This window comes from Hirundo rustica, chromosome 24 (assembly GCF_015227805.2).
Source record: "Hirundo rustica isolate bHirRus1 chromosome 24, bHirRus1.pri.v3, whole genome shotgun sequence".
Taxonomy (NCBI): Eukaryota; Metazoa; Chordata; class Aves; order Passeriformes; family Hirundinidae; genus Hirundo; species Hirundo rustica.
The window spans coordinates 951,682-968,710 of NC_053473.1; the positions used below are offsets into that span (position 1 = coordinate 951,682).

Genomic DNA, 17,029 nt, shown 5'->3' on the forward strand with positions numbered 1-17,029 from the left:
TTTTTGAAGTCTCTGTCAATGACACAGGAGCTCTCCCAGTTCATAGAAGAGGCTTTTGCTGATTGTTTTTTGGAAGATCAGAAGTAGTTTACTAATATTTTATACCAAATGGAATATAGGGTAAGTGTAACAAGTACTTCAGAGCTTTCATCTCTTGTTTGTCTCTTCTTCTGTGCTTCACCCCCTTAGGTGTAGACCTAGAGCTGTCAAGGAAAGAAGAGGAGCAGCAAATGCTCCAGGATGCCCGACAGTGGCTGAACAGTGGGAGAATTGAGGATGTAAAGCAGCCTCGGACAGGAGCCACAGCTCTTCATGTTGCTGCAGCCAAGGGCTATTCTGAAGTCATGAGGTAGGAGCTCCTCCCAGGGCTGATGCATGGAATTAAGGCCGAAGAAATCATCTTGCTTTACATTCAGAGAAATTTGTTCCATACTGAGATTTTCAGGCTGTTATTTCTCAAAAGGCTCTGTGATTTTATGTGTCCAACCACAGTGGTTCACCCAGAAATCCACAGGGACTGGAGGATTCCCTTTCCTACCTCCAGGCCTTTTTGAAGTAATGAAGGCTTTTCCGAGAGTGAGGCATAAAGCAGGAGGTCTCTAATTTTTCTAATCATGAGGTCTGATTTTCACTGTTAGGGTAATAGTTTTAGGGCTAGCAAGTTAAACAGTATTAGGAGATAAAAGTATAATTTTAACATACCAAGTGACAACACACACTGCATGACAGTCACAAACATGACCAGTCTAGTGGGAAATGCAGTGTTTGCCGCTGTCTGACTGTCCTCTGCCCCTTCATGCTCCTGCTCCTGCTACAGAGGGATTCCAGCACCTGACAGCTCTGCTGCCCTGGCGCTAACAAGATCATTATGAACATAAACTTGCCCAGTGTAGCATTTCCTGGTAAAAAACATTAATATTGTTACAGGTAATGTAAAATTAGGTTTTCCGCCAATATTTTCTCTGCACTTTATGTGTGGGTGGAGCTGCCCATGACCATAGAGCTCATTACATCCCAGACTGGGTTGGGCTGGGAGGAACCTTAAAGCTCATCTTGTCCCACCCTGCCATGTGCAGAGACACCTTCCACTACCCCAGGTTGCTCCAAACCCATCCAGCCTAGCCTTGAACACTTATGGGGATGGGGCAGCCACAGCTTTTCTGGGGACCCTGTGCCAGGGCCTCACCACCCTCACAGGGAGGAATTTTTACCTCATATCTAATCCAAGCCTGTCCTCTATCTGTGTGAATCTCTTCCTCCTTCTCTTGTTACTGCATGCTCTTGTAAATAGTCTTTGCAAGGTGTCATGGTTTGACCCTGCCCAAGGCCAGGCACCCATGGGGGTCACTCACTCACCCTCCCCTCCCACAGCTGGGCAGCAGAGAGAAAAAAATGAAAGAAGGGTTCATGAGTTGAGGTAAGGACTGGGAGAAAACACTTCAAGGGCAAAACAGGCTCAACTTAAAGTTGCAAAGTGAATTTATTGCTAACAGAATCTGGAGGATAATAAGAAGTAAAACAAACCTTTAAAACGTGTTTTTCCCCCCAGCCCCTTCTTCCTTCCCACCAACAGCACAGGGAGACAGGGCATGGGGTTTTGGTCAGTTCATCACTGAGATTTTCTTCTGCCGCTCTGGGAGAGGGGCCCTTCCCCTGGGAGGCTGTGGGTGTCCCTTCCACAGGAGACAGTTCTCTGTGACCTTCTCCAGCTTGGTTCCAATCTCACAAGAAGAAGTTCTCCCAAAACTGCTGCAACGTGAATTCCCCCCATGAGCAAACAATCCTCCCAGAGCTGCTGTGGCGTGGGTCTCTCTTTCCGTGGGGTGCAGTCCTTCAAGGACACACTGCTCCAGGCTGGAGGCAGGGGCCCTGTCTCTGCACCAGGTCTTCCACTGGATCACAGCCTTCTCCAGGCATCACCTGCTCCAGCATGGGCACCTCTCCCATGGGCTGTGGGTGGATCCCTGCATCCCCTATGGATCCCCAGGGGCTGTGGGTGGATCTCTGCATCTCCTATTGATCCCCACAGGCTGTGGGTGGATCTCTGCATCCCCTGTGGATCCCCAGGGGCTGTGGGTGGATCTCTGCATCCCCTGTGGATCCCCATGGGCTGTGGGTGGATCTCTGCATCCCCTGTGGATCCCCATGGGCTGTGGGTGGATCTCTGCACCTCCTATTGATCCCCACAGGCTGTGGGTGGATCTCTGCATCCCCTGTGGATCCCCAGGGGCTGTGGGTGGATCTCTGCATCCCCTGTGGATCCCCAGGGGCTGCAGGGTCTCAGCTGCTTCACCGTGGTCTCACCACAGGCTGCAGAGGAATCTCGGCTCTGATGCCTGGAGCAGCTCCTGCCCCTCCTTCTCCACTGCCCTTGGTGTCTCCATATTGTTTCCCTCACATGTTCTCACCTCCTCCTCTTCTCTGACAAGAGCAAAAACTACACGTGCCCACTTTGTTTGTTTTTCTTCTAAAATTTGTTGTCACAGAGGCGTTAGCAGCATCTCTAATCGGCTCAGCTCTGGCCAGCAGCATCTTCACCTTCAGAGCCATCAGGGATTGGCACTGCCAGACATGGTGGAAGCTTCCAGCAGCTTCTCACAGAAGTCACCTCTGTGGCCCTGCTGCCAAAACCCAGGCTGGGCATAACCAACACACAAGCTTACTCTCTTGCCCACGTTAAAATCCACTCTGAAAGTGTTCATCTATCTTGATCCTAAATGTCATCATTTTAAGTGACTTGATTTGATGTCAAAGAACTGTTTCATATCAAGCTCAAGCATTTTATTGTACTTCATGTTTCTGATTTGTATTCAGTCATTAGAACTTATAATTGAGTGACGAGCTGTCTGTGCCTGTACTGTGCCCAAGAACAGGAATCTGCCTCAGCTCATGTGAACAGAAATGTAATATCTCTGAATCTGAGGTGTTGGTCCCGTGGCCGGTCAGGGGAGGGTTGTGTATCCAGTGCTCCTTGATGAAGTTCAGCGTGTGCAGGATGACTTAGTCCTGGACAGCCTCTCCTTGGCATTAACTGTGGTAATGGTAAACACATCTCACAGCAAGCTGACATTGTTTCACTCTTGTGTATGTGATGGCTGTGCTGAAGTTCAAATCCAGAGCTTTAGTGACTTAAACCGAAGAGGCTGACAGCCAGGAGCCAGCTAACTCTAAATGAGACATGGAATTTGTCTGTGACCTTGGGTCTCTTAGCAGCTCTGTTTCTCCCTTCTGCCAGCTGGAAAAATCAACAGAAACTCAGCACCTAATTTACAATTTCTTTCAGAGAAGCCCACAGCTGCTCTGCCGTGACTGTGTTTTATTTAGCACAGTAGCACATTGGTGTAAAGCTGCAGGAGTTTCCAAGCTATTGGTGCCATGTTGGGGTCATGGTGGATTTCCCTCATGCTGTGTGATGGTGGCTCTGGATGGGGGAATTTCCCACAGTGGAAATTTTCAGGAGCAGTTTTACCAGACTTGCAGAGTTCCCCTGCAATGTTCTTCAATATTTAAGCAACTTGGATAATTTGATACAGGAGCTGCTCAGTGCTCTCACCTGATCACTGCCACACCAGTGTGCACATGGCTCTGGAGTGCCAGACTACCCCAGCCCTCTTGTGTTTGTTTTGGTGTTAAATATTCAAGCTCCAGGTGCTGTGGAACACCGCTGTTCTGCTCTGCTGGAGAAGGGAGGGCGGAAGGGACACAACAGTGAGGGTAAGGAAGGGAGATCCCAGGCAAGTTCACTTATGGAAGATTTGCTTGAACTGTGCAAGAGCTACTCTGAAAAAAATGCATTTGGGGTTGTTTAATCCAAATGAGGGTTGTTTAGCGTACAGATTTTACCTCTGTCAATGTCACTGGTGCTTCCCTGGCAGTCCTGTTGGTCTCCTTCTGGACCACCCCACACTGTGGCCTTGTGCTGTTGGAGAACCAAGCTTGAGTTCCAGTTCCCAAATGTCCCTCTGCTGGCAGGTGCTGTGCTTGGCTCCCTGGCACAGGGATGCCAGTTGTAGGGATGCTGTTTGTGTGCTCAATGCCTGAGCCAGTCCAGACTCTCTCCTCTGCTGGAACAGGAGTTCAGACTGGCTCACCAATGCCAGGTGAGAGGTCAAAGTGTTCTCCCAATTCCATTACAGTTTCGGGCACATCAGGTGGGATGTTGCTTTGGTTATTAAGCAAATCCAGATGCTGCTGGCTGTTTGGGAGCCAGGCTGCCCACTTGGTGCCTAACAGGGGAAACTGCTCTATCAGGAAGTCATTCCTGATGGGCAGAGATCAATCCTGCTGCTTTCCTCAGGCTCCTGATCCAGGCTGGGTTTAATTTGAACGTCCAGGACAATGATGGCTGGACTCCTCTGCACGCTGCTGCTCACTGGGGAGTGAAGGAAGCATGTTCCATCCTGGCTGAGGCTCTGTGTGACATGGACATCAGGAACAAGCTGGTCAGTACACAACTAATGCAGGGTGTTTATATAGACTATTGCCTGCTGCTGATCATGGAATCATAGAACTCCACACTGGTTTGGGTTTGGAGGAACCTTAAAGTTCATCTCATTCCACCCCCTGCCATGGGCAGGGACATCTTCCACTGTCCCAGGCTGCTCCAAGCCCTGTCCAACCTGGCCTTGGACACTTGCAGGGATCCAGGGGCAGCCAGAGCTTCTCTGGGCACCCTGTGCCAGGGCCTCCCCTCCCTCACAGCCAAGGATTCCTTTCCAATATCCCATCCATCCCTGCCCTCTGGCAGTGGAAGCCATTCCCTGTGTCCTGTCCCTCCAGGCCCTTGTCCCCAGTCCCTCTCCAGCTCTCCTGGAGCCCCTTTAGGCACTGGAAGGGGCTCTGAGCTCTCCCTGGAGCCTTCTCCAGGCTGAACATTCCCAGCTCTCCCAGCCTGGCTCCAGAGCAGAGGAGCTCCAGCCCTGTGGTCAGTTTAGTGGCCTCCTCTGGATTCTTTCCAGCAGGTCCATGTCTGTCCTGAGATGGGAGCTCCAGAGCTGGACACAGATCCAGATGGGGTCTCATAAGAGATCCAGCATCAGGATCCAACTGCATGACAAAGTCATAGCTGTTCTCCTTGCCTATGCACTGGATACTTTAAATACATCAGTAAATGAAGAATCTTGACTTTCAGAAGGCAGAAAAGATTTCAAATATTACGGGAAATGTGACCTGATTAAACTTTTAAGACTGAGCTTGTAAGAAGGGCTAGGGGCTGATCTGTGCCATCCTGAGTTAGTGTAACCCTGAGAAATCAAACAGCAGTGAAGAAATGGTCTTGGACTGCAAAATAATATACTAATAATAAGGTATAAGGCACTGAAAACAAGTGAACCCATGAGAAACTGGCAGCTTTAAATCCTTCCTGTTCTATGTATTGGAAATAAAAAAGGAAATTGAAGATTTGTGAGACATGAGTGAAGAAAAATAGGATGGAGGAAAAGGAGCAAAAACATTTCTCTTCCTTTCTAATAGTTGCAGGTTTTTCCTTGAAGAGCCCTTGGGTTTTCAAGGGCTTGTCCAGGGCTGCTCTTGGTATTCCCATCCCTGCTAGGATGTTCAGACCCTCACTGGTCTGTGAGCTGCATCCCACTGGCCCGGGGTCAGGTGTGCCGTGGCAGCCTCTGGACGTGGAGAGAAGGTTGGGTGTGCTTGGAGGAGCACCAGGGCATGAGGCAGGCCAGAGGATGTGATAAGATAGGGCTCTGTGTGTTCAAGTGCATCCAGCTGTGCTGGAAACTGCTGGAACACAAATGCCCCAGGAGGAGCCCTTGCAGCCTGGTGAGCTCTTTGGCACCAAAAATATGGGGAATATTTTCTGTTTAAATGCCATCAGGTGCTTTTCCAAAGTGCTCAGGAGGTGTATGAGGTCTTGAATCATGCTGTATTTAAAAAGAAATAGCCACAGTTGCATTTTTGCATTACCTGCTCCTTCCAGCCCAGAATTGTCTCCTTGTTGGGTCAGAGGGACAAGGCTGCCTTTTATTTTTTGACCTGTAGCCAGCGGGTTTCAGGTTTTCAATGAAATGGTGTTTAGAGTTTTAGTTATGGTGAAAATGTAACCAGTTTCTTGGTTTGTGCCCTAGAGTATTTTTTCCTGGTTTGTTTTAGTTTAGAAATGCCCATGGTTGTGGAAATAAATCCCAATTTTTTTGACTTGCTGGCGGCCTTTCAGAATGTTTAAATACATGATGGTAAAGTAACACAGAACCAGGAATATCCTGATCTGGAGGGGATCCACAAGGATCATCCAGTCTCACCCCAGGCCCTGCACAGGCACCCCAACAATCCCACCCTGGGCATCCCTGGGAGTGTTCCAAACACTCCTGGAGCTCTGGCAGCCTCGGGGCCATGCCCATTCCCTAGGGAGCCTGGGCAGTGCCCAGCACCTCTGGGGGAAGAACCTTTCCTGGATATCCGACATTAGAAGAAGCTGATCACATTCCCTCTCAGTACAAGAGTGTCCTTTTTAGAAACTTGGAATCTCAAGCATAGTCCTAGCTGTTGGATTTGAGCAGCAGCAACCAGGGAGCTGCACTGCCCTGGTAAAAGTTGCTCAGTGAACATAAACATGATCTTAGAGGTCTTTTCCAGCCAAAATGATTCTGTGATTCCATGATCACTGTCACACGGTTTTCCTTGCTCTGGAGTGAAGCAGTGTCCTTCACCATTTGGGGAGAGAGGATGTGGAGCATGAGCTCTGGTAAATAGGAGTTTTTGGAGCATTACCACTGTGCCATCTCACATATTCTCTTGTGTTCTCTCATTGCACCAGGGCCAGACGCCCTTTGACGTTGCTGATGAGGGGCTTGTGGAGCATTTAGAAATGCTGCAGAAGAAACAGACTGTGGTGAGTTTATGGAGATCGTTTTCCATCTCTCCAATTACCTTTTCACACATGGGTGTTCTCCAAGACATATGGTGCCAACAGATGCAGGAAGCTGAGGCCCAGCTATTTGCTTTAGTTACTCATTTGTAATCTTTAATCACAGCAGTATTTTTAATAGCTAGAAATCTAGATAACTGGATGACTACAGCAAGGAGGTCAGTAGTGTGATGGCATGCAAAATTATGGGAGCTGGTAAGGAATTTATGTTCATCTTTCTAATTATTGTTATTTTCAGTTGCTTTGTTTGCTGGCAGGCTCTCTAGCATCAAACCTCTCTGTTCCTAATGGGTGATTACCCAAGTCAGCTTTGTGTTTGCATCCAGGGAAATACACTGTCAGTGTTGAGAAAGAGATCTGTTATCATGTCTGTCTTTCTTAAAATAGGGAGGCTTTGGATCGAGGAAGAAGAAATTATACACTTCAGGGAATTCTGGACTGAAAAAATGAGAGGTTTCAAAATCATATTAAATTGCCATTTCATAGTGCAGTGGAGATATTGGAAGGGATTATAAGCCAAAAAATTACATTAAAAAAAAAAAAAAGAAGAAAGCAAAATATATCTTGTTCAAAGGGCGGTTGTCAAGCCAGAAAGTTGGGTTTGGATTGAATTTTTTGCTATTTCATCTGGTCTGCTCAATTATCTCATTTGAGTGCTTCTGAAAAACAAGCTGACCTTCTTTCAAGAAGAATTAAAAATCTGTAAGTATCACTTAAAACAGTGGGTTCAGAAACAGACAGAATGGGACCACTGCTGCTAAACCCCAGGAAAGGATTTTCAGGAACTGATGATGTGGGTGGTTAGAACTCCAGCTCTGATCACAACACAGCTGCTGCCATCCTCAAATAGCAGCCTCAGTGTTCACAGGAACTTCTCAAAAATTAATCAGCTTCTCCCTAAATGAGGCGTTGATAAATACTATCAGGGTTGTATTTTGGATTCCCCTCTCACACTGCCCAGGATTTTGCAGATAACTGCACTTCTTAAAAGAACAGAAAAAGCATTTTTTGGGTGACTGCTCACCCATTTTTAGGGCTGCTTTGCAGGGGCTACAACTCCCCTGTTCTCTATATAGAAGCACTGCATAAAAGCCTTCTCCATTTATTTAGTCAGTATAGAACTGGGCAGAAGAATCCAGATTTTTAACACACCTTTTTTTTAGTGGACATGATTTTTTAGTGGGTAAGCCAATTTATCATGTGTTTATCATGTGCCATTTTTATAACTTAAAAATAGAGAAAATATATTTGTCAAGGCAAAAAGAGACAGTTCCATGACATTATTTCTCTTCCAAAATGGCTTTCAAATCAGATCTTTTTTTCAGTCTAAAGCAGAACACTGCCACCCTTGCTAAAAGATTTGCTGCCATTATTGGAGAGAAGGGGTGATTTTTGTTTGCTGGAAGCAATTAATTTGGTTTGGGTTTGGATTTTTTTCCCAGTTACTGAATTATCTGTGCATGGAGCAGGCTGTTTTCCTGCACTTCCCTTTGCGGTGCTCCAGCAGTTTGGTCTGTTTAACAATGTTGTACCCCAGATTTTTGCTCTTCACTGGAATCCCTGCAGCTTTTCCCACTTCACAGGATGCCCAGAGCAGCTGTGGCTGCCCCATGCCTGGAAGTGTCCAAGGCCAGCTTGGATGGGGCTTGGAGCAGCCTGGGATAGTGGAAGATGTTCCTGCCCATGGCAGGGGCTGGGACTGAATGAGCTTTAAGGTCCCTTCAAATCCAAATAATTCAGGGATTCTGGGATTCAGAATTTATAGTGCTTTTACTTCCTTTGCCTGGTGTCACCTGCTGTCAAAAGAGAAAGAATAACCTGATGAGCCATGACACAACAGAGTCAGCCTTATGTTGAACCCCTAACTGCCCTCCCTGCTGCTGCCTCAGCTGTTTCTGTGTTTCTCGAAGGTACTAAATCAATTTTTGGGTACTGTTTTGTCCACTGATGGTGGTAAAATTAATATTGCTGCTTTCTAGCCAAAAACTTTCAATTTCTATGTGATCCCAGGTATTCTCATGCAATGACTTTGTGCATTTGAGAGATTTAAGAAGTGACCCATCCTCACAGTAGTTCTCTGGTTGCCTCTACAGGGCAGACTTGAATGTTTTCCTCTGACAGCAAGTAAATAATAGCCACAAAGGCAGCAAATTTTCACCTGAATCTATCCTGATTTCATGGACGCACACACATGTGGGCAGACCTCCAGCAGAATCCCAGAATGGTTTGGGCTGGAAGTGACCTTAAAGCTCACTCAGTCCCAGCCCCTGCCATGGGCAGGGACACCTCCCACTATCCCAGGTTGCTCCAAGCCCCATCCAACCTGGCCTTGGACACTTCCAGGGATGGGAGAGCCCATGACCTCACTGGGCAGCAGCCAAGGTTCATCCCTGGTCCCAACAGGGGCAGCTGCAGGTGCCTTCAAAGGTTTTATTAAATGGCAGCTGCATTCCAGGGACTCGCTGGGTGCTGTGCCCTGGTGGAGCTCCAGTCCAAGGCTCACAGTGCCATTGCAGGTGTGCTGCTGTTCGAGAGGCTCCTTACACAAATCTGCAGAGGTTCGGTCTAATGAGGCTGGGCTGACCTTGTGCTATGGTGTTGACAGGCCTGGTTAATATCTGTCCTCATTCTCTCTCTCTCCCATGTTCCTGGACTTTTTTATAGCTGCGAAGTGAGAAGGAGACAAGAAATAAGCTGATTGAAGCTGACATGAATGGGAAGCCTCAAAACAGACTCTTCACCAAGTAAGTCTCTCCCTTATAGTTGAAAAGAAATTGCCCAGAAAGTAATCAGAGAGGCAGCTCCATCTCACAGCCAGCTGGCCTCAGCTGGGTCAAAAACAATTCACTGCTCTTTATTTCACGCATTTTTTTTAATCTGAGCACTCTCAAATACGGTTTTAGTTGTGTCTTAACATACCCAGTAATGGTGGAACAAGGGCTTGGGCTGGTGTCTGGTTCTCCAGCTCCTGCTCTGGCTGAGGATCAGTCAGATCTTTGAGCTGAGAACTGCACCTTTTAGTTGCACTAAACCCTACAGCCCAACTGCTGTGTTGTGTGGCACTAGAAGAGATCACATTTTTGTGGATGGAAAAATGCTTGCAGAATTACAAAATGTGAGACTGGCAGTGGAATCTGTGGCAAATTGGCCATGATGGGAGTGCTGGAGTGTTCAGTCTGTAGATGGATTTTATCCTTCACTTGTTCTGTATGTAGTAAATCATGTCTGTGTGCTCCTCAGAAGTACAACTCAGATAATTTGCTTGCCTAGTCCTAAAACTTTCCTATTTTGCAGCAAAGAGAAGATTCTTTATGAGGAAGACACGTTGAAGTCTATGGAAACTGAGGAAGAGAACAAGGACTCGAGCAGTTCTAGTTCTGAAGAGGAAGAAGCTGAAGATGAAGTTTCAGAATCGGATGCTGAAAAGGAGTCAGGTAAGACTTAGTACAGCCTTGGATTTAATAACTAGCCTAACTATTATCATTATTAATGTTGTTGTAATTGCTGTTGTTATTGTTACTAATTACATAATTAGTTGTTAAGGACATGCTGAAAGTTTTACTTCTAGTGTATATGTACAGAATTTGGAGAAATCTGGAGCTACTGTGCTAAAAAAGCTGATTCAATGCTGACTCCCAGGTCAGCATAATTATTAAAAAACGACTCCTTCAGATCCTTTTTTAATTCCTACTTCCATCTGACATGTATTGAGGATAACACACTGTCCATAGCTTGCTCTTAAACAGGGGTTTTTTTCTTGTTGGCCCAGTTCAAGAAGAATCCTTCAGGTAGTGCAGGATGGTTGGGAAGCAGGTGTGAAGGTGTAGGAAGGCAATAGCCTGTGGTGTTCAGATCAGTCTGAAATGAAGGGCTGAAGCTGTTCTGGGTGATTATAGAGGTGAGAAACTTCTGTTTTCCAGTCTATGATGAATAATGATTGTAAAAGATACTGGAAAATAAGGATTAAGTACACAGAGTCACAGTAGCAATGACATTATAGTATATTGCTGGCATCTTACTCCCATTCATGTTCCATAATTTCTATGGCATTCTTAATTAGTTTTAAAAGTGTTTACTTGCAGCACAGAAAGTTTAAGTACAGATAGTTACTTTTACAGTAAGCCAAGATTCATTTGTACTTAATATTCTGCGAACACAGGTGGATCTTGGACTATGATGTGTTTAATGGTTAAACTGCTTTTAACATCAGCTTACTTGTCTATATCCAGTATACTAAGAAATAGGTTCTGAATGTGTAGTTTGAAGTTTTGTTGTGCTTTTGTGCCAGTGAAATTGTCACCTGTGTTAGGATTGTTTCAGTTGATGATGTTGGGGCAGGGTGAGAGGGGTGGAAAATCCTGGCTGGGCTCTGCAGAGCTACAGCTGCACCAGCTGGGTGGGCATGGCAGTAACACAGAGAAATCATCCTGGGGCTTTTTAATCAAACAAGTCTAGTGGACATGTCAGTGGTGGAAAAAGACATGCAGTTCAAGTCACATATATCTTCTTCAGGGCTTTACCCTGACTATATACGTATTTATATAAATATAAATTATACCTATTTAGCTGGATGCCAGTGCTTGTAATCCTTATAAACGTGGTGGTATTTTCACCAAAACAGCTCAAATGTTTGCACACCTATAAGACCTGCAGCTGTGTGGGGTTTAACTGAGTCAGGAGCAACCTAAGATCCTTCAGCAAGGAAAAGTCTACAGCACTCAGCATTAAATTTCGTGTAAAGCCAGAACAGGTCTTTTTATTGCATTAATTCACTGAGCAAAGCACATTATAGGAGTCTGTGTCAAACCACTGAAGCTAATAGAAATGGGAGACAAGAAGCATTCAGGTAATGATTCAGCTTCAGGCTTTGTTACCTGTACGCTCCTTTCCTGGAAAGATTATTGGTCCTTTGAAAAATTTCCATCAGAACTGAAAGCCCACCTTGTAAACTTATGAAATCTCTGCTAAAATGAGTGTGGACTTGCCCAGCTGGGTGGAGACACAGCTATCACTTGCACATGTCACTGGGGGGTCACATCTTTGGTGCTCTTTTTAAAGCAAGATTCTGTAAGGCAACAGCATCAGCCCACGCTATAGGAGGACTCCAGAGAGAAGTAGGATTTTTCATTCTGGTAATGAAAATAATCAAGTATTACTGATTTCAAAGACAGACAGTAGAATTCCTGGGCTGATCCCCCAGAGTGGGCAGCAGGGCAGGGCGAGATTCTGCTCAGGTGAGACCACACCTGCAGAGCTGCTGGGGCCAGTCCAGAGGAGGCACCAGGAGGATCAGAGGGATAGAGAGAGCAGCTCAGCTGGGAGGAAAGGCTGGGACAGCTGGGATTGCTCAGCCTGGAGAGAAGAACCTTTGGGGTGACCTCATTGTGACCTCACAGGAACTGAAGGGAGCCTGCAAGGAAGATGAAGAGAGACTGTTTACAAGGGCCTGGAGTGACAGGACAATGGGGAGTGGCTTCAAACTGGCAGAGAGTAGGTTTAGATAGGATATTAGGAAAAATTCCTCCCTGTGAGAGTGGTGAGGCCCTGGCACAGGGTGCCCAGAGGAGCTGTGGCTGCCCCATCCCTGGAAGTGCCCAAGGCCAGGTTGGACAGGGCTTGGAGCAGCCTGGGGCAGTGGAAGGTGTCCCTGCCCATGGCAGGGGTTAGAATGGGATGGGCTTTAAGGTTCCTTGCAGTTGAAACCAATCTGGGATTCTGTGGTTCTGGTTTTTCTGGTCAACATTGTACATGCTTGGATTGTACAGGAGGCATAGGTATGGAAACATAAATATTATTCCTTCATTCCTCTTAATTTTCTCTAATATTTCCATACCTTTATCATTCCGAGCAGTGCTGGACACATAGATTATGACAATTGTTCTAAAGACATCAAAGTCCAGATGAAAAAAAAAAAATCTGAGTGAACTTTTTAAACCTAAAAATTCTAATCCCTTTGTAAGCTGAGCATAAAGCAGGGCATGTAGAAGCTGGCAGTGTAACACACAAGTTTATTTTGAGGTGTGTTTTGAAGAGTCTCAGGTTGCGATTAATTTGTTGAATCTGCAGAGACTATGGGAGGAAGAAAATGGGTGAGGGAAGCAGTGAAATTGTTGGAAGGCTTGAGAGTAGTATGTTTCTTATAATTTGTGAGAAATTTGTGTTCTTCGGACAAAAGAAGCTAAGGGCATTAATGTCACTTTATTCATTTTGAAGACAATTAATTTGGCATTGACCTCTTGTAAACAAGAGGAAGATCAGTATAAAATTCTATGGTGATTATCTGTGCTGAGAACCATGGAAGCTTTTAGTGTTGTTTTGTTTAAAAACCAAGCAAACAAAACCCCTTATCCAAAAACCCTTACAAAAAAGGAATTAGAAGCCTAGATTTTTACTCTTACCAAATTTGTTTTGAGGAGGTTTAACTAATCCTCTTCAGTTTCTCTTGTCTGGAATTCGTAATGTTTGTTGCTGAAATTTTGGTAGAATGAAATGTGGGACCCAAAACCAGTGCTGCCAGCACAGAGTCCCTCTGCCTGTTCCTCTGCTGCAGTCAGCTGCTCCCAGTCACATTGCTCACGGTTAGTCCTTCCCAACCTGTCATTAGCACTTTAGCCTGTGCCCTTCTAGTTAGGCTTGACCTTAGAAGCTGATCTAAACTTCCAGAACAGGCTCCCAGTGCCCGTCCAGCCCAGCCTGGAGAGCTGCTGCTGCCTTCCCTTCCTTCGGTGCCCTGTGTTTTCCAGGCCTCAAGTCACAAGAATGAGCAGCTGGCAGCACATGGCAGCGTGTCCTTCCTTGTGCATGAGCATTTCTGTGGACTTGGGTGCCAAGTGTGGCAGGCCAGGCCTGCAAGGAGGAATGGGGGATCTCTTGGTCCTTCCCCAGGGGTGGGTGAAAGTGCACCCGAGGGTTCAGCCCCAGAACTGAAATCTGCTACTTTGCAGAGAGGGGAGAGTGGCGAGAACCCATTCTGATGCAGACCCAAGGGAACAGCTGGAGCTGTGCCAGGGGAGATTGAGGCTGGATATCAGGGTGCTGGGCACTGTGGGCACAGCCCCAAGGCTGTCAGAGCTCCAGGAGTGTTTGGACAATGCTCCCAGGGGTGCACAGGGTGGGATTGTTGGGTTGTCTGTGCAGGGTCTGGGGTTGGAGTGGATGATCCTTGTGTGTCCCTTTCAACTCAAGAGGTTCCACGATTCTGTCTTTGTCTCTAGTTCAGGCTCTGTGAGTCCTGCTAACTTCCTGTTATTTTAAAATGTTTCCCTTGGCTTGCTCTTTCCTGTTTTCTGTGTCCTTTGAATCCTTATTTTTCTAGTACTGTGAATATTTGTTGCAGAAAGATTGATCTTCACTCTCCAAGGTGCCGTCCTCCCAGATGCTCCATCCCAATCAACTCCAAATGTGTAACAGCAGATTTTTATTCCCTGCACATAACGTTATTTGCTAGGACTGTTTGGGTGCTTATGCTAAAAATGACTTTATTTTTTCCAAGCCATGACTGTGTGAGCACTCATAGCTCTAAGGAAAGCTTTGCTTGTTGGGTGTAGGTACATTATTTCTCAGGCAGGTTCTGTGTGCCTGGGTTTATGGTGAATAGTCTGTCTCCAGCCTGTGCTCTCCTGTCAAATGAACCTATTGCCTGTACTCTCCCCCTGGTAATGTCTGGTGGATGTTCTTCTGTCAAGCATGTGCATCGATACAAAAGATAAATGTGATACTGGACAGCTGCACTTATCTAACAAGCAGTGAGCTTGGACAAGGGTTGCTTGGCTTGCTTGGAGCCCAAGTAAGGGCTTTTGTTGGGCAGCAGTCCTGGCTTCCTGTAGAAAAATGGATTTTGCTGCAAAAGACCAGAAATTCTGCCCAGCAGCACAAGCAAGTGCACAGAACTGTGCAGTGAAACCCAGCACTGAGGGCTGTGGGTTGTACCACACTTTGGCTACAGCAGGAATAGCATGTGCCCCTTTTCATCCCAAGATTTACCAGGACAGAAATTCCCAGACAGGAAACAAAATTGGGAAAAACAAAAAACCTGTGTGTCCTCTTTATGGTATTTTCTGCAAAGATTTTGCTTATCTGTGAGGATCAAGTACAAAAGCTTTGCCTGGCAAATGTGTCCATCCTATTCTTTAGGAAGTGGGAAGCTCCTTGCAGGAAGCTCTGACATCTGACAGTGCAGGAGGCACTAGCATCTCTGTGATCCAAGGAGGCTGAGGTCACACAGCACTGAACTGGAGTGCAGACCACACTCTGTGTAAAGAAGGCCTCAGAAGTGCAATACTGAAACATTTGGTTTCTCTTCTTGTTTAAAATTGTAGAGAGAAAGGAAGAGCCCTTTGCCAACCACTCCAGCCGTGAACCCAGGCCCAGCATCACTGAGCAAATGCCACCACCCGAGCCCAACTCCTTCACTGCATCTGCCAGAAGAGTAAGTGAATTTGGAATCAATGGGGACTCCAGCAGTGCTCAGAAACAGGATGTGTTACTGGGAGATGGATGCTCTGAAACCAGTTTTCAGAGGACATTGACTTGAATTTAGAAAAGCTTGGTAGTAGGAAATTCTGATAAAGATGTGTGTTAACAGCAGTGTAGGGACAATACAGTTCCTCTTGAATCTCTGACCCTCCAAAGCAAATTGTAGTGAAGAAACCCAGCCTACAGCACATGCTCTGTGTGCTGTCAGTGCTGAGGGGACTGGTGCCAATGTCCTTTCAGCAGATGTGTCACCAGATCTGATTCCTGTCCGTGTGCCGGTGGTGAGTTCGGCACCATCATCCAAAGTGCCCCCGACTTGCCAAAGCCAGCTGAGTCAGCGATGTGATGTGGTGTGATGTGGTGTGGTGTGATGTGATGTGATGTGATCACCCAGCAAGCAGAGGGTAGTTTGCATGTGGCTGGCCAGCTGGGCTATAAAAGCTTTTGCAAGGTGAGGTGGTCGCTAAAATCTTAGGTGAATCCTCCAGCTCTCAGATCACTCAGCTAGATGGCACCAGGAGACTGCTTGGCACAGGACTCCTGTCATGTGCTGCTGCTTTCTTTTTGCACCACACTATGGAGAAACAGCACAAACACCTGACCCAGGACTGAGGCACTCGGCGCTTGTCAGAGGGAAATGTTTCTTGCTTAAGTCACAAGTTTTTATTTTTCACATGTAGCTGAGCGTAACCAAGATCAAATGAAACAGAGCTCCTCTGGGCATTGTTCAGCTCAGGCTGGCTTAGCAGGGGAACTGGTAGAGGTAGAAGGATGCTGGGAAGTGTGAGCACTTCAGTTAACCTTTTCCCAGCTGCAGAGGTTTGGTCTCACACCTTTGAGCTGTTTAATGCAGAGTAAGTGTGTTAGGGGGTAGAAGCTGGCCTGTGAGCAGAGCAAATATTGATTTGACTGTAGTCACTTGAGACCAGATTCTTTACATTCTCTCAGCTGATTTTGATTTTGATTTTCTGTAATTCTGTTAGACAGACTGGGCTTTAGATTGTGCTGCCCTCTGTTAGGGGAGTTATTAGTATGTGCTGTTCCTGTGTTGTTCAGAATTTACAGATGGCAACTTTTGCTGTGATTTTGAGCATTTTCTGAGGAAAGCATCAAAACTACATGCAAATGTAGTTAGAGCTGTGTAGCTCAGTAGACTGGCAGTGCTGGAAATGGTGGAGTGCAGATTAACTCTTTGTGTCTGCACTAAAATGGCATGAGCTGAAAACATTGCTCAAATACTGCAGGGGTAATTTTAGCTTGGCAGTCTTCAGACAGTGAGTCTGAGGCAGAGCTCCCCTGTAGCTCCATTTATTCTGAATAGTGGCAGGTGGTTTGTGTCAGATTGAATATGGTATAATAATGCTTAGATCAGCTTTGATCAAAAGCCTTGCCTGTCCAGTGTCCTGCCCAACAGTGACCATCAGGAGCTACTAGAGAGCACGATCTTGCAGGAATTCTCTCCCACATTCCAGCAATTGGCATTTCAGTGACTCATTGAACCTGGTGTACTTTTTGTCTTTGGTAGCCCCTGTTGGACTTTTCCTCTATGCTGACACTTTTTGATTAGCATCCTCTAATGTCCAATGGTAAAAAGAGTCCTTCAGCTTAGTTAAAAGCTCTGCAAAGCTCAGTGTCCCTGTCCCATTAACCTATCACACACTGGGTTTGTTT

The 17,029-nt window shown here is 46.3% G+C and overlaps 1 protein-coding gene across 10 annotated transcripts in view; it reads left to right on the forward strand.

The window, feature by feature from the left end:
- PPP1R12B (protein phosphatase 1 regulatory subunit 12B) overlaps positions 1 to 17,029 on the forward strand; it is a 132,634-nt gene that overhangs the window by 39,529 nt on the left and 76,076 nt on the right. For all 10 annotated transcript variants that reach the window (XR_005703984.2, XM_040085701.2, XM_040085695.2 and 7 more), the window contains exons 4-9: positions 190 to 349; positions 4,298 to 4,442; positions 6,773 to 6,847; positions 9,548 to 9,627; positions 10,178 to 10,317; positions 15,202 to 15,311. Coding sequence is in view for 9 of the 10 variants with exons in the window: in XM_040085701.2 (XP_039941635.1) it covers positions 190 to 349; positions 4,298 to 4,442; positions 6,773 to 6,847; positions 9,548 to 9,627; positions 10,178 to 10,317; positions 15,202 to 15,311 (710 nt within the window). In the remaining variant the exon portion in view is untranslated. The remainder of the gene's footprint in view (positions 1 to 189; positions 350 to 4,297; positions 4,443 to 6,772; positions 6,848 to 9,547; positions 9,628 to 10,177; positions 10,318 to 15,201; positions 15,312 to 17,029) is intronic.